Below are 24,187 nucleotides of genomic sequence, written 5' to 3' on the forward strand. Positions count from 1 at the left end.
GGCCGTGCAGACTGCAGTCGGACATCCAATGGCCATCACGTCTACAGCGCAGACAGAAAGGCCCTCCCCCCGCGGTACAAGTTTTGGGACAATCACGGAATAGATGCCCTATTTCCCCACACGCATAACACTGTCGGCCCTCAGTATGGCCGCGCCGTTTGGGACAGAATCGTCGGGTGTGTCCCGAATCGCCACAGTCAAAACACCGAGGGGGTGGACGGCGGTTTCCTGATACGAATGCGGTGCCTCTCCGGGCGCCGCCGTCGCCATCTTCAGCGAGGCCGCCGGTGTTCTGCCTCTTCGGGCCGTCGGTGCACAGCTGTTGCAGAGCCTGCTGGATGTCGTCCATGCGGCGTTCTAGAGACTGGAGGGCCACGGCCTGGTTAACGCCGGAACCGCCGCTTGAAGCCACCATGACTTGCGGTGTCATTGCCTCGTGTGCTCCCGCTGCCGTTCCAAACTGCTGCATGGCCACGAGCGCAGTCTGCTGGCTCTTGAATTCGCGAGCGATCCTCACCGCCGCGTCCATAGAGTCTGGGCTCTTGTTGCAGAGCACGCTCTTGAGTCCGGCGTCTCTCAGCCCACATATGAAGAGGCCTCTCAGACTGGCGTCGAGGGTCGGGTCATCTGGAGCGACTCGCGGATGGGCCAGGCGGCCCAGCTGCCGCAGTCTGTCGGCAAAGTCCGACGCCGTCTCACCCGGCTGTTGACAGGCGCGAGCCAGCTCCACTTGTGCCTGCAGCGGATTCTGTAGCTGGCTATAGCGCTCTGCCAGGGCGTTCTTGGTGGTTTGATAATCCCCGCGAATTTGCTCCGGCAGGGATGCAAAAAAATCCAGCGCACCACCCTGCAGCACGCTGATCAGGCACGGAAGTCGGTCGGCAGCCGGTAGCGCCGAGGTCTTGGCTTCGAAACGACGCACCCATTGCTGCCAATTTTGAGAGCCGGTTCCAGAAAAATGCTCAAAGTGGGACATGAGCAGTATGTGGTGATCCATTTCGATATAACAGTTAAATGACCGCCAAAAAAGTCACGTGAAAAACGACAAAATATGCTTACGTTATCCGAGTGAAATTAATAAAACCGCTACAACTTCAGCAAGGACATGACTTAACAATGAAAATGATTTAGCGGCACGTAGGAAAGTGAACATGCGACCGCGCCAGTGTTAGAAATCGTGCACACGTCCTTGTTCTTGTATTGTGCATGCCAACATACCCCAGCTTACCATTCGTGGTCAAGCGCACCGCCTGACTGACTCACAGTTATAAATCACTTAACTCGTCGACTCAATGACAATTATCGACACACGTCAGCAATATCACGTGCGCCTTCGGCACTGGCGCCTGTAACATATATCCCTAACACCTGTTTCCAATCCAGTACTACTGTTATCTGTGAGTGTGCATTTTGAATTATATGAATAAAATGACCCATAAAACACGCACATGCCCTTTTCTATATTTCGTTTTTGGTAACCTGACCTGACCTTGACCTTGACCTTTGCATGATATTGTATGCAACGAATATTGTCTTGGTAGCCTAAGAACACGTTTTGGGCAATCAGTCTCAGTCCATTCTTCGGCAGCTACGGTGCAAGGCCGATACTGTGGAAACTTGCATTTTGTACCCTTGACCTGACCTTGACCTGACCTCTGACCTACTTAAGCAAAAAATGTTGGTCTCTTAAGATCCGCCTTGTTGAGAGCTTTCGATTGCCGTTTTCCCCGTCTTTCTACGACCATCGGTTCGGAAGTTAGACAGGGGGGCAGGATCTGCCCCCTCCCCCAGCAGGGCGCGTATGGCTGAATAGCCCAGCGGGACGCGGGTTAATTAATGTTCATTCATGTCCAGTAGGTAATAGGGAATGCGCCACTGATGTTGACAAGAAATTTGGCATTCCTATTTGGCATACATTAATGGAACCCGTTCGATGCCCATATCAAGTTGATGAATGCCGAGTACCGCAATCAGTGAGTGATCGATTGAGCGAATGCAAAGCATGTGACTTGTGTTGCGAACCAGTTGAGTTTGAATTGCGCAATCGTACCTACTCTGAGTCAGTGATGCCGCAAAGACCAAACCATGCGGCGTTTACATCTAACAGTGACACGAACCGAGTGAACACCATGCACGACTTACTTCTCTTCGTCCTCCTGCTCGTGAACACGTTCCAGCTACTGAGAGCCGCTATGCCGGCTCCTGATCCCTGGAGAAGCGGGAGCAACGCACCTGGACACCAGTCGCCTCTGCTCTCTCCCACGCCTGAGCCCTCTGCCCCGCCCGGTGCGTTGACAGGCGGGTCCCACGTGACCGGCCCGGTCCGCGGTCCGCCGCCGAGCCAGCGCACGGGCGCACCCAGGCGCCGGGGCAGAAGGGGAGGTGTGCAGTGGCGCAGGCACGGTGATATCGGCAGCGTACACCTCCTAATCGGACAATTAAACGTTCAGAGCTTGCTGCCAAAGCTGCCAGACATACGTTTTGACCTCGATGATCGGTTCCAATTCGATATTTTCATTTTAAGTGAGACATGGCTGTCTGCCACTATCCCCGATCGACTCGTAAACATCAGTGGCTACAAGATCCTACGCAACGACCGACCCCGTCGCGGAAGGCTCCCCAGTGGCCACGGAGGTGTTGCAATATGTGTCCGAGAGTCGTTTGAGACAGAACTCTTGCCGACGCCGGACTCTGCTGTGCCAAACTCCAACCTTGAAATGTTGTGGGCAACGATTCGAGTTAACAAAAATCGCCGCCTCTTAACCCTCGCCCATGTAGGGGGGGGGTTGGTGCAACCCCCCCCCCTGAGGTTTTTCGGAAATAGTGCAAAAACGGCGGCGCGCAGCGCCGCCAAATTTTGGGTACCTTATGGGGCAAACCTTGCGCATCTTTTGATAAAAAAATTTTGACCGGGTCATGTCAGGTCACGGAGTTATGACGTCACAAAGGGAACAGCCTCCGGCCGGATTTTCACAAACTGAGTGCCAACGCCCGAGGTTTCCTGCCGGTGGTACGGACATCGGTTGATGGATCGTGATGAAACTTCCCATGCATGTTGGGGCAAGTATTGGCTATCATATGGTATAAGAAACTTGACCGGGTCAGGTCAGGTCACGGAGTTATGACGTCACAAGAGGAACAGCGTCCGGTACTATTTTTGAAAAGCACCCGAACCACTATTTTGCTAATTCTTGTCACCTCGATGGGAATATGCAGCAATATTAGCTTCTATAGGGAGCAAATGGACCTCCCAAATCCAAAAATACAATCAGATTTCAAAAATTTAAATTTTGATTTTTCGAATTTCTGCCGCCGACTGTGACCTTGCCGACTTCCGGCGCTCCCAACGCGCCATTTTTAGAGCTAGGGAAACGAAATATATACCAAACAATAGAGAATTGATCAAGGAACACGATAGTGAAGGTTTCAAGTCGATATCTCTCACCGTTTTGCCGCAATCGCCGCGGAAAGTTGAAAAAGTCTATTTTTCCGAAAAATTTGACCTTTGACCGGTCAAAAGTAGGTCAAATGTTGACCTAGGACCAAAAAATATACCACCAATCGCGAGATCTCGGCGAGAGCAATCCGTTGGTCTTTTCCGCTAAGCTCTACGACGCTCCGTTTTCAAACGCCAAGGGGGGGGGGGTCGCACCAACCCCCCCCCCTGCATGGGCGAAGGTGGCAGATCGCCGTTTACGGGCGAGGGTTAATCGGTGCCGCCTATAGAGTACCGAAGAACACGGTCCAGCAGGTCACCGCAGACCTGGATGATTTTGAGTCCCAAATACAGCATATGCTTGCTGCCTACCTACCCGGGTCTGACGACAGTCATCGGAGGTGACATGAACTGCTGCCTCCTCAAACCCGGCGCCAATACCCCTGGTCAGCGGCTCAGTGCCCTCCTCGCCCAGCATGGCCTGCACAGCTGCAACACTCATCGGCCCACCTACCGACCAGCCAACAGTCTCCTGGACATCTTGGCCACTAACCGGAGTGAACTCGTCACTCGAGCTGGTGTGACGAGGTGCCACTACGGCACCCCCCACGACATCACCCGACTGGCGCTCCGGCTCACCGGGATCAAACGACAAGCCGGCCCAGTGACTCAGCGTCGGCTGCTAGCACGTGTCGACAGGGGTGACTTCAATCATCAGCTTCTTAACGCTGACTGGACGACAGTGTACCTGGCCACAGGCCCGGTCTCGAAGTGGACAGCATTTGTACGCATCTTCTCGCCGCTTTTGGACTCTGTTGCACCGATACGACATATCCTGCAGCGATCGACTACAGCGCCACCTGCATCCGAGAACACCCGTCATCTACTGGCGCTCCGACGAACTGCTCTGCAGGCCGGCCGCAGCCAGGAGTATAAAGAGATAAATCGATTATCTCGCGCCGCCATTCGTGCCGACTGCCGCCGCCATCTTCAGGAACAACTGGCTAGGGGTAGACCTGGAAGCATGTGGCGCATACTCAAACCAATTATCGGCTCCAAAAACAACTCCTCTCCGATCAGCGGCATCACCGCGGACGCGCTGAACGACTTCTACGTCTCGGTAGCCGATGAGCTGGCTGCCACTGTACCAGCGCCGTCCCGAGCAGTCCACGTAAGGCTACCGAGAGTTTGTTCCGGTGGGCTGAAGGTCCAACCAATAAGCATGGAAACACTTTGGGCCATAGTTCAGGGAATGAAACCGTCCAGTTTTGAAAGCAGTGATGGACTAAGTGCCAAAGTCATTCAAGATTTCTTCCCAGGACTCGGACACATCGTGCTGGACGTGGTGAATGCCAGTCTGGAGACCGGTAGAGTCCCGGCATCGTGGAAACACGCCATCATAACCCCGATTCCCAAGGGAAAGCGTGTCACGTCAGACCCGTCCAGTACGCGGCCTATCTCAATGCTGCCGGCAATCACCAAAATCACCGAGAGGGCCGTTCAACTCCAGCTCACGGAGTATATACATGGAGACCCACCACCTGCTGAGTGAGTCACAGCACGGATACCGGCGAAAACACTCGTGCGAGACTGCCCTTCATGTTGTTACTGATGATGTACTGCGAGCAATGGACTGTGGCGAAATTACCCTCTGGGCAATGGTTGACCTTTCGAAATGTTTTGATATGGTGCCGCACGACAAACTGATCGAAAAATTGTGTTTGTATGGTATTGATCCTTTTTGGATAGAGGATTATTTACAAGGTCACACGCAACAGGTGCAGATTAACAACCATAGTGGATGTTCGATGCGATCGTCTTCGAGACGGAACTCTATAGGCGTCTACCAGGGGGGATCTCTGAGCTGTATATTATGGTGCATTTTTGCTAACGACCTATGTCTTCACGTGCCAGAATTCGTAAAAGTGGTTCAATTCGCCGATGACACCCAAATCTGGACTACCGGTGCAAAGCAGGATTTACCGGAGCTTGTGAACCGAATTGAAACTGCTTTACAATGCATGTTTGATTGGTTTTGCGATCATGGTATGAGAGTAAATGAGGCAAAAACAGAGTTCTTGGTGATGGGCACGAAACAAATGCTTAGGAATGTTGGCAATGTAAGTGTTAAATTTAACCATGCAACGATCAGATCCACAAGCCAGGTTCGCAATCTTGGTGTGATTTTCGACCGCAATTTAGATTTTCAGCCACATGTCGATCACTTGATTCCAAAATGTACTGCAATGCTGCTCGCGCTGAACCATGCCAAACATGTTATTCCCATCGCGACTGTGAAGTACCTTGTGCAAGCTCTAGTCTTTCCCACAATGCGGTACTGCATGTCTATCTATGGAATTTGCAACAAAACCCAGGTGCGTCGTATCCAAAAATTAGTCAACTTTGCCGCACGTGTTGTGACCGGACGCCGGAAAACTGATCACATTTCAGATGCAGTACGAGCGCTGGGCTGGTTTACTGCTGAAGAGCTCATAACTTACCACCGAGTTCTAGTCATTCACCGACTGTTAGACTACCATGTGCCGTCACCCATAGCTCAGACTATCTGCCCTCCCGCTCACCATCGGCATGATCACAATACACGGACTGCGGGTCTCCTCTCTGTGCCGCGCATCCGCACCGAGTCAGGGCGCAGTCGTTTGTGCTACAGTGCTGTGAAGGCGTACAACGACGTACCGAGACCACCCGGAATGTCTTTTAAAACCGCTACCAAGCGGCATCTGTTTAGCCGCCGCGATTGACGCCTATGTACTCGTATCGTTCGCAGACGTTATTCGGGCATGAGTGGTGTGTCGTGTCTGATTTGCAGTGAGCTGTGAGACTGTGAACGAGTGCCCCCCATCAACGATGTTTGTTTACTTCTGTGACGTGCAATGACGAAAAGCCACTGATTGCAGTGGACTCGTTGTGAATAAATAAGTTTCAAGTTTCAAGTTTCAATGCGATAGTTGCATTTATCTTGACGAAGACCATTTTAGGTCGCGTGTTCAATGTAACCATAGTGAATACAATCGTGTGGATTGTGGAATAGACGCTTAGTGAATCGCAGTGTCAGGTGGAACGTAGAACTGACACGAGCATGAAGCACAGTGTTACGGCGAACGTATGTGCTACATTACCTATCGACACGGCAATGATTGAATACATACGGCTGCGGCTGTTCAATACTGTTATGCTGGACATAGGCGATAGGCATGCAATCAACCATACTTCTGAGCAGAGAACATTAATCGTTAGCAAGTAGTTGCCTAGGCTGAACTCAGTTAAATAAAAGAAGATTGTGTCCATTCTTCATCCATGGCGTATATAAAGCGGGACGCTCAGTCGGCCGGCAGACTCAGTCGGACGGCAGTGGACACGATGGCTGGCCCGCTGGCCGGAACTCCGGGAGACCGGCGGCCGCGCGCCGTGCCGCTGGTCCGCTCGCTGCTGCGCTGGACGGCCCGTGCAGCCGGCCTGCTGGTGCTGCTGACGCTGGCCGGCCAGCAGCTGCTCGAGTTCCGCGCCCAGCCGGTCAGCTCGACCGTGGTGCGCAAGAAGGCGCCGTTTCCCCGTCTGACCGTGTGTCCGGCGGCAAGCCTGACCGACTACAGCCTGCTGCTGGAGCGGCAGCAGCAGCTGGCCAACGACTCCATCTCGCTGCTCGACTACTACACAACCTCACCACGCCTGAGATGGTCGGGGTGTACCCGGGACTCATGCTCTTTGCTGATCATCTTGCACTGATTCCCAAGGAAAGTGATTTAGGGGTGTGGAAGCAACGCTATTACTTATTTTGGCAGAACGAAGACAGTCTTCAACCAACAAGGTGTCTGACTTTTGAGGCCAGCTCTTACCTTGAGGAACGCAGCAGCAACGAGCTGGAAATAACACTATACTTGCAAGCTTCTCCTCTTTTTACCGGCTTGCAAACGCTCGTCTCTCATCGGCTGTTCATTCACGGCAATGAAGTGCCAAATGTCCTCGACTTGGACCTCAACCAGCACGGAGTAGAGGTACCGTCAACGATCTTTCACGAGCTGCAGCCCGGTGAGCGCATCGCCACGTACCGTGTCACGGCGCGTCTTCGGCAGCTGGCCAACGTGAACCGCCGTCCGTGCCGCTCGAAGCCGGGCTACTCGCTCACCCAGTGTCTCAAGGAGTGTCTGTGGCGGCGGCTGGCGGCGCACATCGGCTGCCGGCTGCCCCACATGGTGGCAGCAGACGCCTACCTGCCGGAGATTCGTGGACCCGTCGACCATCTGCCCATGTGCAAACGACCCGTCCAGAAATATACCGGCTCAACGCTATCAATGTGCAAAGGAAGTTTTCTGAAGCGTCAAGAAAACATCTCTCAGATCTGCCTTAAAAGTAGCTGTAATCAAGTTCATCCCTGGATTTGCGGTGCTGATCTATTGCAGGATGGGTGGCCAAAGCAGAATGTCAGTAACGAGTATCAAATGAACTGCCCATTACCAAAGAACGCACACATTTATTTGCCGTCAGACGTTTTAATCAACTTGAAGAGCTGCGAGTGTCTGCCGGCATGCCATCAAGCGAACTACAGACTTCAAAAGATGAAGGACACTCTAGACTCTGACAGGTGTGCGGTCGGGATGGTTTTGACATTCGACCTTGCCACTGAGGAACTCCAAGAATATCTCTCTTTCACTTCCAGCACCCTGTTGGCAAACCTGGGAGGTTTTATAGGCCTCAGCACTGGCTTTTCTTACTTTACTCTGGTTGAGGCCACCGAGACCCTGTTGGCGACTGTAGCACAGCATTGGCACACACGACGCAAAGCGAAAATCGGCATCCGGCGGCACGTTGCGACTGATCCATCCAATTGAGCAATCACCAACCTTCAGGCGCCCTTGTTGCAGGATCGCCAAAGAGTTGTTAAACATCGTTTTCATATCCTGACGTCAATTAACGGGCCCTCCCACCTTCAAAAAGGTTAACCCGCGCATGACTGGGGTATTTTCCATAACGCGAGTGACTGAGGGGGGGGGGGTCTCCAGAGCCCCCTCCTATCTCCGAAACTACTGAGCCGATCGTCAAAATTCAAACGGTATCTGATAGTCCTGGAAAAACTGTCGTGCGAAACCTATTTTCATTGACCTCGAGGTCATCGATGACATTAAAGGTCAGGTCAAAGTAAAAATTATCGGCATTTTTGCTTGTTCACAATTTAGGCTTTGACCGCCGGCTGACAAGTCCGATCAGGCTCATTTTTGGTTTACGCACTCCTTGATATATACATCGAATTTTACATCGAATCTGTGTCGAATCCCTAAGGACCCTATACGTAGGGACATAATAAACACATGTTGCGGACCTCAGAGGGACACGTGAGCTGTGACCCCTCAGATGCCGGCTTGGGGTTAGCAAAGTCTGTCGCCTCAAAAGTTTGGCTGAACTATCAGAGGCCAGTTAAGGTTCTCAGAAATGTTCGAAGGCTCAGATATCCCTGTATGGGCTTGGGCCCTCAGAGAACATGGACACCAGTGGGACTTTCAGAGGCCGGTTTGGGCCCTCTAAAAGCTTCGTTAGGGCTCAGTGGAGCTCCTTAGGAGCCTTTGTTTAAAGCAAGCTCATGAGCCCTGCGACACTTGTACGGTACTTGAGCCTGTCGCAGACATTTGACGAGAGTTGAGAAAGGCCCCGAAGACTTCGTTTCACGCTTTGAACGAAAATTATGTCAGCACTCCAAAACTTATGAAAATCAGCTGTAAAATGTAATAAAAAACGAACTAGGAACATGGAATGAATCACAGCATTGACATTTCCGAATCTGGACTCAGAGTCTTGAAGATTTTGGCGACTGCGAGTCAGACTCTGGTTTGAACTGCACGCTCCAACCGAGTCTGACCTCACAGGCATTCTCAAAAAGGTACCCCCATTTTTTCCCCGACTCCAAAATCTCATCGGATCTGTATCGATCTCAGGGGGGTGCCCGGTCCGAGGTTGGGGGGGGGAAGCTGCCCCGCTTGCCCCCCCCCCCCCCTGTGGCGACGCTAATGGCGTAGGGCCCTCAGAGCCGCCGGTAATGGGCCTTTAGAGGCACTGGTGTGGGGCCGTCATGCAGGTGCCGGTGCGGGCGCTCAGAAGTGCTAGTGTAATTCTCTCAGAGGCGCCGGTGAGGGTCCTTACAGGCGTTGCTGTGGGTCATCATAGACGCTGATGTGGTGCCGTTACAGACGGATGTGGCGCCTTTAGAGCTGCTGATGCGAACCCTCTACAAGCCGGCAGGGGGTTCTCAGTGACCGGCAAGGGGCCCTTAGGCCGGCAGAAGAAGTTCCGTGGGGTCCTTTGGAGACCGGCATGGTACTGTCAGACGCCGGTTGGGCCCTCAGAGTCAACGGTGTGGGGCCCTCAACAACTCACCAGTTGGTGGCCTTTAGATGCAAAGGTGTTGACTGTTGGATCCTCAGAGCCGCCGATATAGGGCTTTAACCCTCAACAACAACAACAAAACACATTTATTAAACATAAAATGGAAATAAGCAAATAGTCCAGGTCATGGTGGTGCAAAAGCTGATGCTTAAATCGAGGCACCACCACCTGGTAACGTAAACAGAATAAATGAATATGGTCCAATCCACGGCCGCGGAGAGTCAGGTCGGCTGCCGCGACAGTTGGCATTGATAAGCGGTGATAGCGGGCCGGCGCCAGTCCACCGAGACGGGGCTATAGGTATCAGTCTGGAGGTGTTTTTGAGGAAGGATTGAAAGGCAAGGAGAACCTGAGGTGCGTTTTGCTTTGTCGTGTTGTGTCCGTGTAGAAGTGTGTCTAATTTCATGGTGTCTGATTGGTTGTTGAAATCAATGTTGAGGTGTGTGGAATGTGGATACTTGTGCAAAGAGTGTGGACCTCGTCAGTGCGTAGTGTGGGCAGTGAAGGATGAAGTGTTTTGTGTTTTCTTGTGTGTAGCCACAGGCGCACTCGGGGCTTGTTACTTTTTGTATAGAGCACTGGTGTGCGTTTAACTTAACTTGCGTTTAACTTTAACCTCGCCCGTATAGGGGGGGGGGGGGGTTCGAACGGACCCCCATGGTTTTTCGCGAATAACTCGCGTAAAAAGCGGTTGATCGCGACGAAACTTTCAGCACCCTCGCGTTATTCAATTTTACACCTACCCTGGAAATTTCATGACCCTGACCCAAATGACCTTTGACCTGTGACCTACTTTTCGAGACCATGTTTGGCCAGAATCGCGATTCGGCGTGTCGGCTCGCATTAGCGGCGCGTTTGCAGTCTTTTCGTGATTTCAAGCGTTGAAACATGTGATATGGTGTTGCCCCCATGCATTAGGGTGGGTCAAGGTCACCTGAAGGTCAGGTCAGGTCATTGACTTTTGATGACCTCGGTTCACTTTTTCGAGTTTTACATGTTTCTAGGCCAGTTTTTGGAGCTGAATTCGAATTTAGCAACCATATGAACATTTACGAAGTAGTTTTGGTGCCTTCGTAACATGTTACGAAGCTGTCAGAGGCGGTTGACACCTACTAGGAATACCTACCCGGTAGGACCCCTACTGGTTGACCTGACCTGACCTGACCCGACCTGGACTAAATACATGAAGACATCATCTGTGATCAAAACTAACATGATATTCGTGATCAGCACCCCGAAAAACCCCATAGCAGCCACACTTTACGACGTTCTAACAGGTCCCGATTTTCCCGACTTTTGGGTCATTGACCTGACCTGCAAGGTCAACCAATGACCTAGGACCTTAAAAGTGGGTATCATCGGCTCCCTTTCGTCACGGGCAACACGCTCGTTTTTTCCGCGAAGCTCTAGCTCGATCAGGGGCGAAACGGCAAGGGGGGAGTCCAACGGACCCCCCCCCCCTTATACGTTCGCGGTTGGAAAAACACCAATACGGGCGAGGGTTAATATGCACTGGTGTAGACACTCAGAGTTGGGGGTGTGAAACCCTCAGAGACACCGGTGTGAGCCCTCAAAAGGCGCCGATGAGGGCCCCCACAGTTGCCGTTATGAGGCCCTCAGCAAAATAAGTGTGGAACCATCACAGGTGGGAAATGCCCCTAGAACTGGCCCCTCATAGGCCGGTAAGAACTATCAGAGGCCAGTAACGGGCCTTTGGAGACCACCGAGGGGCCCTTAAAAGCTGCAAGAGGCCCTCAGAAGCCGGCGTGGGCCCTTATGGAGATCTTGGTGTGGTTATTCAGGGCCCATGAGGTGCTCTAGCGAGCCCCATGGGGCCCTTCTGAGTCGAAATATGGCCATCGTTAACCCTCAGCGGTCAAATAGCGTCGCAGGGCCTCTCGGACCCGAGGATCCCTTTGAAACCGATGGGGGCGGGGGTACGTGTCCCCTTAGATCCCTAGCTACGCCACTGTTTCATATGCATAATGTCAGGTACCTATTTTAGACTCGCCCCCCCTCCCCCAACTTGAAAATCGTTCCCGGTCTTCTGGCGCCTTTTGTGACCATCGTGATTCGTGACCCCAGCGTAGTGTGATTGCTTGCTTCAGCCAGTGAGTGATGACGAAGTCTAAAGCAGTAAACATGGATTAGGAATTGCAGCAAACGAGCTCTGAAGCGCCTGCATTTATGCTGTGCCGCATGGTCTGTATTTGTTCAATAGATAGCGCTGGTGGTAAGCGCCTGCATTTATGCTGTACCGCATAGTATGATATATTCTCATTAGATGGCGCTAGTAGTAACGCCTGCAACTACACTGTGCCGCATGACACGTTGCTAATAAAAAGCGACTGCTTTTGAATCCCGAAGCTGGCGACAGAGTTGGGAGGGGAGGGGGAGGAGAGGATAGAAATTGGCAACGCAGCTCCGGGCTGGCAGCCGATGCCGGCTGTGAAGCCGTGGATCCCACCAGCATGACTAACACGTTGAGTTACCATATTGTCTTGGTCAGAAAACTACGAACGCCTCTATTGAAAAAGCAGCCAGAGCCTATCAACTGTTTGGAAACGCACACAAGTACAAGGTGATAAACATCGGATACGATATGCCCGAGTGGTTTGAATTATGTTTAAGGAAAACATTACTATAAAAATAATTGAAATTGGAATGGAAAAATATCGTCAAAACCTCTAAGCTCTAACATCTAAACTAAGTTGATTAAAGAACTTAGGTTTCTTTTTTAAAGTGACACATTCAGCTCGTTTATGAAGTGTATTTCGTAATTACAGTGAATATTATCACTACTTTGACTTTCACCGATCCTATACCAAAGTCAGCGGTCAGTGAGCCCGACCGGCTCACTGCACGCGTGTATAAAACGTGTTAAGGCGGCTTCAGTTACAAAAACGATCTCCAATCTGCCATTCGGTCGCTCGTGCATATCACACTCATCCTACCAATGAACACTGAACATAATTAAGGTGAAAATAAGCCCATTTTCGGATCACATGTGGGAATCGACACGCATTCATTGGGTCGCTCTGTAAAATCCTGACGTGCAGTTTGGCTGATGCACAACGCCCTACATGTAGAGTATATACTGAGATCTTCTGTAGGCCAGCACTCTTATCTGAGCCCCACACATTCCTATATGACCGTTAGTATTAGTATATCGCGCATACCCCATTGCAACCAACTAAATCGTTAATACACAAAACAACAATCATTTAAATCGTTCGCATTATCTTGGCAGACCGACGCACAACGTTAGCCGGCACTCATCACTCAGGCCAGTTGCGATATCCTCCACTAAAGCTGTCTCACAGGCCCTCCCAGCTGCCGTGGGCCATGCGGAGAGGAACCATCACGTAACGCTACACCGAGGCCGCATCATTCCTCACTGAATCGTCAATCCTGCCCAGCCCTTCAGACTCAATCAGCCTCATTCCGTTCTAGTCCCGAGGAGTGTTACAGTAGGCTCTGCGCCTACAGCCACAGCCGCGGCTCATACGTCCTCTTCGTCGTCGATCGACATCAGGTTGACGGCATCGCGCGGCTCCTCGTCCCACAGACAGAGCTGCTTGCGCGTCACACTGTAGTCGAACACGTGGCAGCGCCGGCAGGTGCGGATGCCGCAGCGGTAGCTGACCGTCTGTCCGTCCGCATCGCGGCCCTTGCAGTATTTGAGGCTGCACGGGTACCAGCTGATACAGAGGTGGTAGCGACACCGGCACGGCTCGGCCAGCGAGGAGACGGAGCTGCAGCGGGACTCCGAGGTGGCCGGCGGCAGGGGCGACAGCGCCCGCTCCAGCTGGTCCAGCGACGGCGCGTCCAGATCCGCCGCTGCGGACAGTCAGAACCAGATGGCAGATAGTACAGGGAGCCTGAGCTGGCGAGAATTACATGAGAGGTGAAAAATTGAAAAGAATCGCCCAACGTGGGGCTCGAACCCACGACCCTGGGATTAAGAGTCCCATGCTCTACCGACTGAGCTAGCCGGGCGGTTAAGGACTGAGGGTGCAGTTGTTGTACAGATTAAAAAATACGATCATTTAAAATATAGCACCACCGCACCCCGCCCTCACAGTTTGCGAACACTTGTTTAACCAGCGGCTGTCCATGACCATGCTAATACGCTTTCCTTCCAGTACATGTAAATCCAAGTGCAGAAGAGACGCGGACTGAATCCGCCCCTACTACGAGTACACTGTTACTCCCCACCAGGGCTGCGGAGTCGATGGATTTTCGGCGACTCCGACTCCGGCTTTCAAAAACCAGCTCCGACTCCGACTCCGGGCAGAATTGTCGACTCCGACCGACTCTAACTCCCGACTCCGACTCCGCAGACCTAGCAGGGTTGCGGAGTCGACAGATTTTCGGTGACTCCGACTCCGACTCCGGCTCGGGTTTCTAAAATCGACTCCGACTCCGACTCCGGTCACAACTGTCGACTCCGACCGACTCCGACTCCGACTCCGACTCCGCAGCCCTGCTCCCCACCCCCTCGTGGCTAAGCGAGGGTTAGTTCTAATGATGACCCTAGATCCTGCCATACTAAGATAGAAAGCACCGATATTGATGTTGATGTTGATATTAAGATCCTATTTGCACATAGCACCACACCGTACTCTCAGTGTATCGTCAGTGCAGACCCTTCCCTGTCCCGCTCCGCCGCGGACCGACCTCTGTGCGCGGCCACGTGCTGGATGTCCTGGTGGCGGGAGTAGGTGGCGCCACCGGCCTCTCCGCACAGCTGGCGCACGTGAGGCGAGACGGCCGCCGACCGGTTCAGGTGCAGCCGCACCTCCATCTGGTAACTGAGCTCGGGCAGCTCGTCCTCCGCCTGACGCTCGGCCCGAGGGTTTTTCTGAAAAGACGGAGGGGCACGATGACATACTTACAAGACGAGTTCCGGCAGCCAAGCCGCGTGTTTCGGCTAAAGTTTCGCTGGAGATGAACATTTTTTTTTCTTTTTTTACGGCAGCACTGGTATGTGATGTGACTTTCGAAACAAAAACAAGCATATGTTAAGGATAGGAAGGTATCGTCGATTATTGCCGGATATTCTATGCATTAACTTATTCAATAACATTCCTTGAGACGTGTTGTGGTGTCCACAAACCTCGTATAAACCAGGTGCAAACATCGCGAACGAAAAGAAATACTACTGATCCATTACAGACGTTACCGACCTGTCTCAGTTTTGAGATGGCGTCTGAGGCGATGTAGTCGCCCTTGTCCACCTTCGTGACGAAGCACATCACCTGGTACTGACTCTGCCCGCGCTCCTCATCGCCGAGAATCAGCGCCTGGAATATCTGCACCTCCTGACGGGAGGCGCGCGGGGCCGTCAGTGGCCGATGGAGATCACATACAAATGCACGATTTGAAGGAAAATTGATGGCACTTCAGAATAGCGTATGTAGCTAGATAACTATTCAACCAATTCTAGATCTTGGACTTTGCAGACACTAGCATACTATTTCCAAACAAAGACATCCAAACTTTACACCAACCACACACTACAACTATTGTGGACTGTGGTATCAGAGTTCAGCGTTGATTAAAAAAAAGAAGTGTTGCAACTTGGAGCCTAATGATCCCAGATTCAGAGGTGTTTGTTTAAATAACAGCTAGGTATTTAACACTTCTTGAAAGATTGACAAATGACATCAATACTTGAGGAATAGGATATCCAGCATGTCAAAGAACACCAAGAACATTATTTCAGCTAACATTTTTGAAGTCGACCAGATGTGTGATGATAGTGCCATCTGGTTTGATGAACTCCAGGGTGGTGAAGTCTTCTGTCACATTGCCACTGAGAGTCTCTTCAATTAGTTCTCCTCCCTGAAACAAGGAACTTGAGTCACATCATGCTGTTATGAATTTCATGCAGCCACAGTAGGTTAGTATTTAGTATCAGTAGTACTACAGTTATCTGTGTATCTTGCTATTGTTATCAGTTTGATGACAAATTGCAATATTATTGATAAAGCAGACAAAAAGCTACAGAAAATGGCATTCATCTGTAAGTATTACAAATTAAATGACTATAAGAAGTTGAAATTTCTGGCTCCACACTGGGTTCACAAAAAGTGATTGATGTTTATGGGCGAGTGGCAGCTCAGTGCCTCCACTTTCCAATGCCCATGTTATACATAATACAGAAAATGTTACCAAATAATTTATTCTGAATTACCTACAGCTCTGCCACTTGTGGACCACCATCAAAACCGATTATCCATCCAACTCAATCAAACGAAACCGATCCAAGATTTGAGGCCCTGATACCATGAACCCAGCTTGTAAGTGTAACCACAAATTCACAATGAATCATGACCATCATTATTGCATGCCAACACCAGGAACTCACCTGATTACGAGCATTTATTTTGAGCAGTCCCGAGACTATTGAAGCTGACAGCAAAAAAGCTATCAATCTGAACATTTCAAAACTGAATTTCATAATCTATCCAATCCAGTCTCAGCATCCAGTATCATTAGGAATTGATAAATCAATTTTTAATACTTAAATTAGCTTGTTTACCCCTATGTTGATGTTGACAGTTGATGTGAATCAGTTCTAGCCTGTGCAAGACAATACCTATGATTTATGACCTTTATTTAGCCATTAAATATCTCGCTATTCAGTGGCTGGCTTGAATACCATGCAGAATCGTTAAACGTATGCAAATTATGAAAAAAAGTATCAGTAGACACAAATGTTGTTGTTGTTGTTGGAGAGTTAGGGCGCGCACAGTAGACACAAACAACAAGCGCAAATGATAAATTTTACATTTGTAGCGCACCTTATTTGTGATTTAAAGGGACCCTCCCACCTTCAAAAAAGTTTATGGAATGGCATGAAAGTGATGTCGCTCGGTTCAGAAAGAGCGAAAACGAATATCTACCAAATTTCACCGAAAAATATTCACCGGTTTTCAAGATATTAGACTTTTACTTTTGTTTACTTTTTTGGGATCTCCGTTGTTTCTAGCGACTTTATTTTAGAAGTGCGGCGTTTGCGGCAGATGTTGCGCGCAAATAGCGCGTGCTACAAAACGTTTTAGTCAAACATTTAAAAATCGTTAGATATCTGCGCTGACGTCACACATTCAGAGGGGTATTCCTAAGCATTAGCCCCTCTGAATCAAAATGCTGCAATTTTGAAATTCAATATTTCCGATTTAAGGCATTTCTCGATGTTGTGAGTGCCGAAACCGGTAATTGTGAGCCAGGGACCCCATTTTGGCTATCTCAACTCAAATCTAATGTTAAGGTGGGAGGGTCCCTTTAATGCCCGTGTTCAATAGCAGAACCAGCAGAATGTTCCTAGCAGAAGATTTAACTATTGACAGGCTCACGCAATTTTACTCAAGTCTCACTTTTTGTTTCTTCGGATCACTGTATGGATGTTTTCTAACTAATATGCCTTGCTAATATGTCTTGCTGCATTACATTTTCCGCCCATGTTCTCTTTTCGGCTCATCAATTTATCCCATATGTTTACTTCTTTACGAGTTTTTGATTTTTCCCAATTGAACCCACCCAGCGTCATATTCTTGTGCATATTTCTGGAATAAATTAAAACTATCTTTGAAGAATCTTGATTAGAAAAACTATGTAAGATATGCCTTCTCTAATACCAACCAGGCAGGGTGAGCGTGGGACATTCACATCTCCCGTAAATCATATATGTCACACAATGCCATAGCAGAAATTGTAGAAGGTAATGTAGGCAAACTTAGGTCAGGTTGGTCCTTGTACCAATTGTACCTACCTGCCTCCCCAGTTCGACCAGTTCCACCACGACCCTACCCATCACCCACCTCCAGATCTAGTCACAAAAGACGAACCGAAATATGATTATTTTCGAAGCTATTATTCATTCACGCACTCAAATGAAACACACATTTCTTGTCCTCACATCGCACTTACAGGCCAATGTCATAACTGATCACAACTCACATGTGTGGTTGGACACCCAACCAGTTATCACAACAGTCGCGTAGCCGCCCGTTGCCGCCACTAAAAACGAATGATAAACACTGCCAACACATCACACACATCGATTAGGCCCGGATATGGTTACGAGCCACCAAAGCACTTATCGCAACGCACACCCGGTATAAGTACACGTCGGTCAACCAGACTGTTCAATGAGAGAGGGGTTAGTTCGCCGTTAAATGATAAACACGTCGCCCCATTAGCTGGGTGCCGCGAACGCACCGGAGAGCAGCTCGACGGCCCGGCTCTGCTCGGCGCTGAGTGCGCCGGCTCGCCGCTGTTTGAGCAGCCGCAGGTTGTCCTGGGCGGCCAGCAGCGGCTCCGACTGCTCGGGCAGCAGCGCGCTGGGCAGGCGCGCCAGGTGTGCCGACACCGTGTCCAGGTGGGAGGCCAGCGCGTCGGCCGCCTCGGCCAGGTCGGCCGGCTCCAGCAGCGAGACGACGCGGCACAGCGTCAGACACACCTGGCGCAGCAGCGTGTCGCGGTGCTTGAACTCGTTGAAGTCGGTGATGTTTTGCGCCGTCTCCAGCGCCTCCAACAGGTGACGCCAGGCGTACGGCAGCTGGTCACCGAACACCGCCCGCTTGGACGGTGCCGAGAGCGCCAGGGCCGCGTTAATGCGCACCTTGAAGTTTTTGTAGTTGCTCGCCAGTTTGCAGAGCGCCTCGAGCAGCGGCGGTCGCCACTGAGCTGTCGCGTACGGCAGCGCGGCGTTTTTGAACACGTTACTCGCCGCGTGACACGCATTCCAGCGCACCTTCATATGAACGAGGCTGTTACCGGTGGTCATACAGCGTATCAGGGCGTCCACACAGCGCGGTATGAGACTGGACACCCGCGGGTCGGCCAACGCCTCTGCCGAGAAGTGGCGCACCAGGTTTCCCAGCGCGCGCACTGCGTTCACCTTCACCTTGTCACTGTCCTCGGCGGCCCGCAGAGCCACGGTGGTCATGCTCTCCAGCACGGTGATGGAGAGGGGCTGCCAGTCGGGCGGCCGCTGCACCAGCGTGTCCGTCAGATTCGCCAGAGTCCAGATGGCGTTCACGCGCACCGGCAACTGCTCGTGGCGAGCGGTGGCCGCCGCACACGCCGCCTCGGCCGTCTGTAGCAGATAGTCGGGGTCCTCGGCGAGACTGGGCAGTCGGACAAACACGCCGGCGGCGCGCACCGCGGCGCTCCGCACCGTGCCCTCCTCGTCAGCTGTCAGAGGTAGCACCAGCGTCACACAGAGTAGCTGCTTGTCGCGCGGCAGCCGCTCGAACACGCCGGCGCCGATGGTGCTCAGCGCGTGACACGCGGCGGCGCGCACGAACCGCTTCTGGTCAGGCGCGAACATGGCCGGCAGAGGGCCGGTCAGGGCCGCCATCCAGAGGTCATACCCCGCCGCGCCCGGGGACGGAGCCGCCGCGTCACCCACACACTCGAGCAGCCTGGCACCGTGCAGCCGCACCGCCACGTCCTCATCACGCATGCAGACGTCCACGAGCGCGCTCACCTCGGGCAGACAGTCGGAGACGGCGGCTAGGTAGTTTTTGGTGAGCGCGCACAGCGTCCTCATCGCCTGGAGGCGCACCGGCGTCGGGTAGAAGAACGGACTCACCGCGCCTGGTAGCGGAGCGATCCGTTTACGCAGCACAAACCCTCGACAGCGCACCCAAAGCCAGGACCGGACCGGAGTCTGTCCGGGCGCCGCGCCGCCGGGAGCGTCCCCGGTACCATCGCCGGTATCGTCATCAAACTCGTCGTCATAAAACTCGAGCTCCTCGCCGCCGTCGGTGCGGGGCGGCGCCTCGTCGGCGGAGGCGGCGGACGACTCGGTGCCCCGGTCATCGGAGGGTACCTCGTCGACCAGTGCCGGCGCGCGGAGCAGCTGTAACACCTCGGGCAGTGGTTCGTGTATCGACACCACGTTGATAAGCACTGACAGCGCGGCCGTCTTGACGTCAAAGTCGCGGTGCGCCAAGAAGGCCCGCACGTGCCGACTGACCTTAGTCAGGAGGCCCGGCTGTAGTCGGTGGTACGGCGCGTTAGCCACGAGCGTGGCCAGCGCGCGCAGCACCGAGCCCAGAGTGAGGGGCGACTTCTCGGACAGCGCCGCCAGCAGCAGACCGCGGTGCAGCTCTTTGACGATGCAGGCCATTGTCACTGAGTAGGGGGTGAACGGGGCCGGCCCCGACGACGAACGGTCGTCGACACCAGTGAGGAAGAACCGGCTCGAATCGAGCATCTCTCGGAGAACAGAGGCGGCGCAGAGGCGGCAGCGCGCCGCCGGGTCCTGGAGCACCACTGTGAGAAGCGTGCGGGCCGGCACGTGCGGCGTGTCCGGCACCAGCGACGGCCAGAAGCCCAGCATGTGCCGCTTGTCGTTGAAGCGCACCACCGAGTGGAGCAGCACCAGCGCCGCCTGCCGGACGCGCACCTGGGCGGCGCGCAGGCGGCCGTCCGGCCCGCCGGCGTCCGAGTCAGAGGACTCTGCCAGCAGCCACGAGCGCGGCGGTCGCTCGTCCGGCTCCTCGCCCGGGTGTGAGCCCGGCGGCAGCTCGATGCTCTTCCTCTCGTTGGGTTTTCTGCGGCGCACCTTTTTGCCGGTGGAGGAGCGGATGGCGCGCCCGTTCTCGGTGCGTCCGGCCTCGGGCGCGGCGGTGGGCGCGTCGTGCGGAGTCTGCGGGACCGGGTAGAGCGGCCGAGGCGCCATCTCCTCCCAGCCGGCCAGCCCGAAGAACATGTACAGCCGGCCGGCGCCGAGCAGCTCCCCGGCGCGCGCCCGGTGCGCCTCGTGGTCACACTGCAGCAGCTGGTCGAGGGCGCCGAGCAGCGCGGCCGCGCGCGCCGCGCCGGCCAGCTTGTCGACCAGCGGCGGCGGCGGGGAGTACACCTCTGCCAGCAGGATGTCCAGCAGCGGCTCCACGTCCACGTCCAGCTCAGCGGCAGAGGCAGCGGCCAGCACTCTGGTCGCCAGCAGCAGGCACTCTGTCTGCAGCGGCGGCGGGCGCATGGACAGCAGGCGCGCTGTGCCGTCAGAGGCCTCCAGCAGGGCAGAGACCAGAGCCTGGTCTCGAGAGACTGACAGCTGCTGGCAGAGCCGCCTCATGCGGTCCAGCAGTGCCGGCGGCCAGGCGTCAGAGCCGACTGAAAACAGAAAAGGCAAAATGGGTCATATGCCAGACTGGAAAATATCCATACACTACGCCGGACGCCCGTGAGACCCTCTTGCGCCGAAATTAGGCGCAAGCGATTTTGCGCTCACATTTCTGCATGATTTGCGCTGAAAATTGGGTGCCTATTTGTGCCAAAATTAGGCCACTTTTTCATAAAGCACACGTGCAAATCTACCGATCAGGGCTATATCAGCCAGACACGGCGTTCCGGGGCTAAATAAGTTTTTTTCCACGGAAACCCAATACCTTGATACGCTTAGAGCACTGTAGCGTCGTGCCATGAAACAAGGTCGGAGCCGGAAGTTCCGGGGCCACAAAAGTTGGCGGAGCGGTGTGTTTGAGGCTGGCGGGAGCCAGTGAGGGCCGGGCAGCGGAGCACCACGCGCTCGGGCACATCAGCCTCTTCTCGGCACACAGCGCAGAGCGCCGCGGGGCACCGCTTATCTGGGCACTGCTGGCACAATGCAGAGTGGAGACAGCTGATTCGGTGCACATACATAGAGCGAGCGGTCCCAGTGGCCCGCCTTCATCTGGTGCACCGAAACGGCGTCCTCTCGGTCCTCTCCGGGGATAGGGAGCGGCGGCGTGCTCCCGAGGAGTGGCTTGAATAGTGACTCGGACCAGTTGTCGCGCCATTGATACGAGGCCGCACAATGAACCGCCCTGGTCAGCGAGCGGGCGCTTGAGGGCAGGGCGGTCGCTCGTTTCGCCAGGCCGTCATTCCCCTCGATATACCGCAGTGGGCAGGAACCCACTGCAGTATTACTTGGCGACGCTCGGCGATGTTCAAAAAGATCTTTCATACCTACCTATCTCCACGCCGAGGTTTGAGCCATGAGGCCTCACCTGGGCGGCCGCTCGTACGCTGAGTAGACTCAGGGCAGGCCGCCAGTTCAAGCACGCAACGACCGGGGCAGGGACGTCTCGTCCCGAAAACCTCTCCAGAGCCGTCCGCAGGGCGAATCTGCTGCTAGATTGACCAGAGTGCCAACTACATTCGGTGACCATCTTTCGCCAAAAAAATTTGTGGCCGCCTTGCACCAAAAATTCCGCCACTGCCATGCAGTGAATTCGGCATGTACAAAGATACACCGGACATGCACTGAAATTTTTGCCGCAACCCTGCCACTACGCCGGACATATTCGGGCTTCGGCATAACATGTATTTTTTCCAGTCTGGGTCATACGATGATAGCTACAATAACCGATACTGGGGATTGCAATCTTCACTAATGCTACAAAATGAAACAATTTGTGTCATATATGCCATTGAGGTATATATGGGTAGGAACTAGGATCTGAATATCTGTACTGATACCATAATTAGCAAAGTACAAACAGTATCAAGACACAAAAAAAATATAGGAAAATAAACGCATCAATGCATTTGAATTAAGTTCAGGGGTGGAGAAATATGCCGAGTTGGGGTTGCATGGGCGCAGCAAATCCGCAGCCGCCCTAGTGGTGACTTTGACCTCCGCCGGCTGGTGCAGCTCCAAAGCCAAGCCGGCGCAGCCGACGTGGAACTGGGAACTCATGCTACCCCAACTCGGCACAATTGTCCACCCCTGATTAAGTTTATTAATGTCTATGCTGATGCAGCAGATAAGTACCATACTTACCATTTGACTGTCGCCAAACATTTCCTAGAAGATCCTTAGCATGAGATATTTGAGCTGCTAGTGAAATTGGGTCTCCATTTCCATCCATCTTAAGTCCTAAGCTAGCAACCGTTTAGACGCAATTAATGTAAGTCAAAGAGCATCAAACTGAATTAAATTGCACTGTAGAAAACATATTGGACGCCTTGCATTGGACCAATGAACCCAATATATCCTTAGAGCTCGATGAACTCAGCTACAATCGCAGTTGTTGTGCGTTATATGGCCTTGGTTGTGCGTGTGCGGTGGGCCGGGCCTTCTTGGGGGGTGGGCCCCAAGGCTATAGAACTCCAGGTAAGGACACCAGCCGTTTGACCTTGAACGCCGCCGGCCGGCCGATGACGTCATTGGAGGCAAGCCGGCTCGGCGGACACACAAGGCGAATGCATAACGGAGGGGCGTTGGAACGTTGCGGGAGCCGGGGAGATATTTTAATGTGGTTGTATACCACCATTGTTATGTTTATTGATCTACAGACTGCATTCTTTTAAACCTCGATGCACTCTAGGCCTGGATGGTTCGTACATTCGTGGAACGATCACCCCGTCCGAAGTCCGTGGTCGAAGCTGTCATAGTATTAAAGACACTAAGACGGGTGCAATAACGGCGATCCGATCCCGTCTCTGGCGAATCTAGAGGGGTCGTAAGGACCCAGGCCGAATCTGACCGTCTATTTTTAGGGAAACGGGGTGGGTGAATTGACAACCGTCGTCATTGATAATGAGAAGAGATCCCGTCGTCGATTGTTGTTTGACAGACAACACATGTTGTACTGGACGTATGACCATCAGAGGTAATGCCTGAACGTAGGCAAGCATAATTGTTCTGTCATACTGTTTAGGAATATAAAATGGTAATGGATATTATTGAGGATATGATCTCTACATTACAGGAATTCGCTAATTACTACGGCCCATAGGGGCACCGCCGGAGCTGTTGTTTTGCCATCGGTCCCAGGCAACTCCAGGGAGCTGCAGTACCCGGCGGCCAAAGCGGCCCACCTCGTCGACTCGCAGGTCCTGTGGGATTCCGTGATGCTTTAGTGCTTCACCCACAGAAGCACGGGCATAGCAGTAGGATGTGGGGCTAGGTGTCTGTTCTGTCCACCTCTTCATTGAAAGAACAACGTATACAGCGCCTGGTCCCGCCGAAGCTCGGTATCGACCGTGACTTATTCACAACTGGCGGATCCAGGAAGCGGTCTTGGACACTGCGGGGGCTTACCCCAAAAAGGTTTCTCGGAATTAATTAAAAAAAAAACTCTGATTTCGATTCCTTGCGCACTGCTGTGCAGTGTGATTAACCAACATTTCCTCAGAAAAGTTGTGAAGTTTTCTTTGATTCTCGAAAAGCGATTTCGGGCGCTGCCAATGTGGGGGAAGACGTTTGCCCCAAATGCCTTCCCCTGGATCCGCCAGTGGGTTGCCCCACTCCGAGCTTGACTAAAACCATTTTCAAACCCCACCAGAAACCGATGGTAAGGTGAATTTAAATCCAATAACTCATCTCTGTCTGCCCGCCTAAATATG

At 52.8% G+C, this 24,187-nt stretch overlaps 2 protein-coding genes and 1 non-coding gene across 3 annotated transcripts; all 3 read right to left on the reverse strand.

Annotated features, from left to right (window-relative positions):
* Nucleotides 1-12,587: 12,587 nt before the first annotated feature.
* On the reverse strand, nt 12,588-16,830 carry LOC122385848 (out at first protein-like; the record flags this gene model as incomplete). Its single annotated transcript, XM_043374438.1, has 5 exons — nt 12,588-13,672; nt 14,513-14,696; nt 15,022-15,156; nt 15,566-15,679; nt 16,804-16,830. Coding segments are annotated over 5 exons (798 nt in total), but the record flags the coding sequence as incomplete, so codon positions are not given.
* Trnak-cuu lies at nt 13,759-13,831 on the reverse strand. The gene has a single exon. It is a non-coding gene; the product is annotated as a tRNA-Lys (tRNA).
* Nucleotides 16,831-17,693: 863 nt separating the features above from the next.
* LOC122385849 (HEAT repeat-containing protein 6-like) lies at nt 17,694-22,936 on the reverse strand. The gene is made up of 2 exons (XM_043374439.1): nt 22,620-22,936; nt 17,694-20,968 (listed from the first exon to the last, which is right to left on the reverse strand). Exons 1-2 carry the CDS (start codon nt 22,705-22,707, stop codon nt 18,039-18,041), a joined length of 3,018 nt encoding a protein of 1,005 aa, XP_043230374.1. The 5' UTR covers nt 22,708-22,936; the 3' UTR covers nt 17,694-18,038.
* Between the last annotated feature and the right edge of the window lie 1,251 nt (nt 22,937-24,187).

The sequence above is a fragment of the Amphibalanus amphitrite genome, unplaced genomic scaffold, assembly GCF_019059575.1.
Source record: "Amphibalanus amphitrite isolate SeventyFive unplaced genomic scaffold, NRLGWU_Aamphi_draft 000233F_arrow, whole genome shotgun sequence".
In the NCBI taxonomy this organism is placed as follows: domain Eukaryota; kingdom Metazoa; phylum Arthropoda; class Thecostraca; order Balanomorpha; family Balanidae; genus Amphibalanus; species Amphibalanus amphitrite.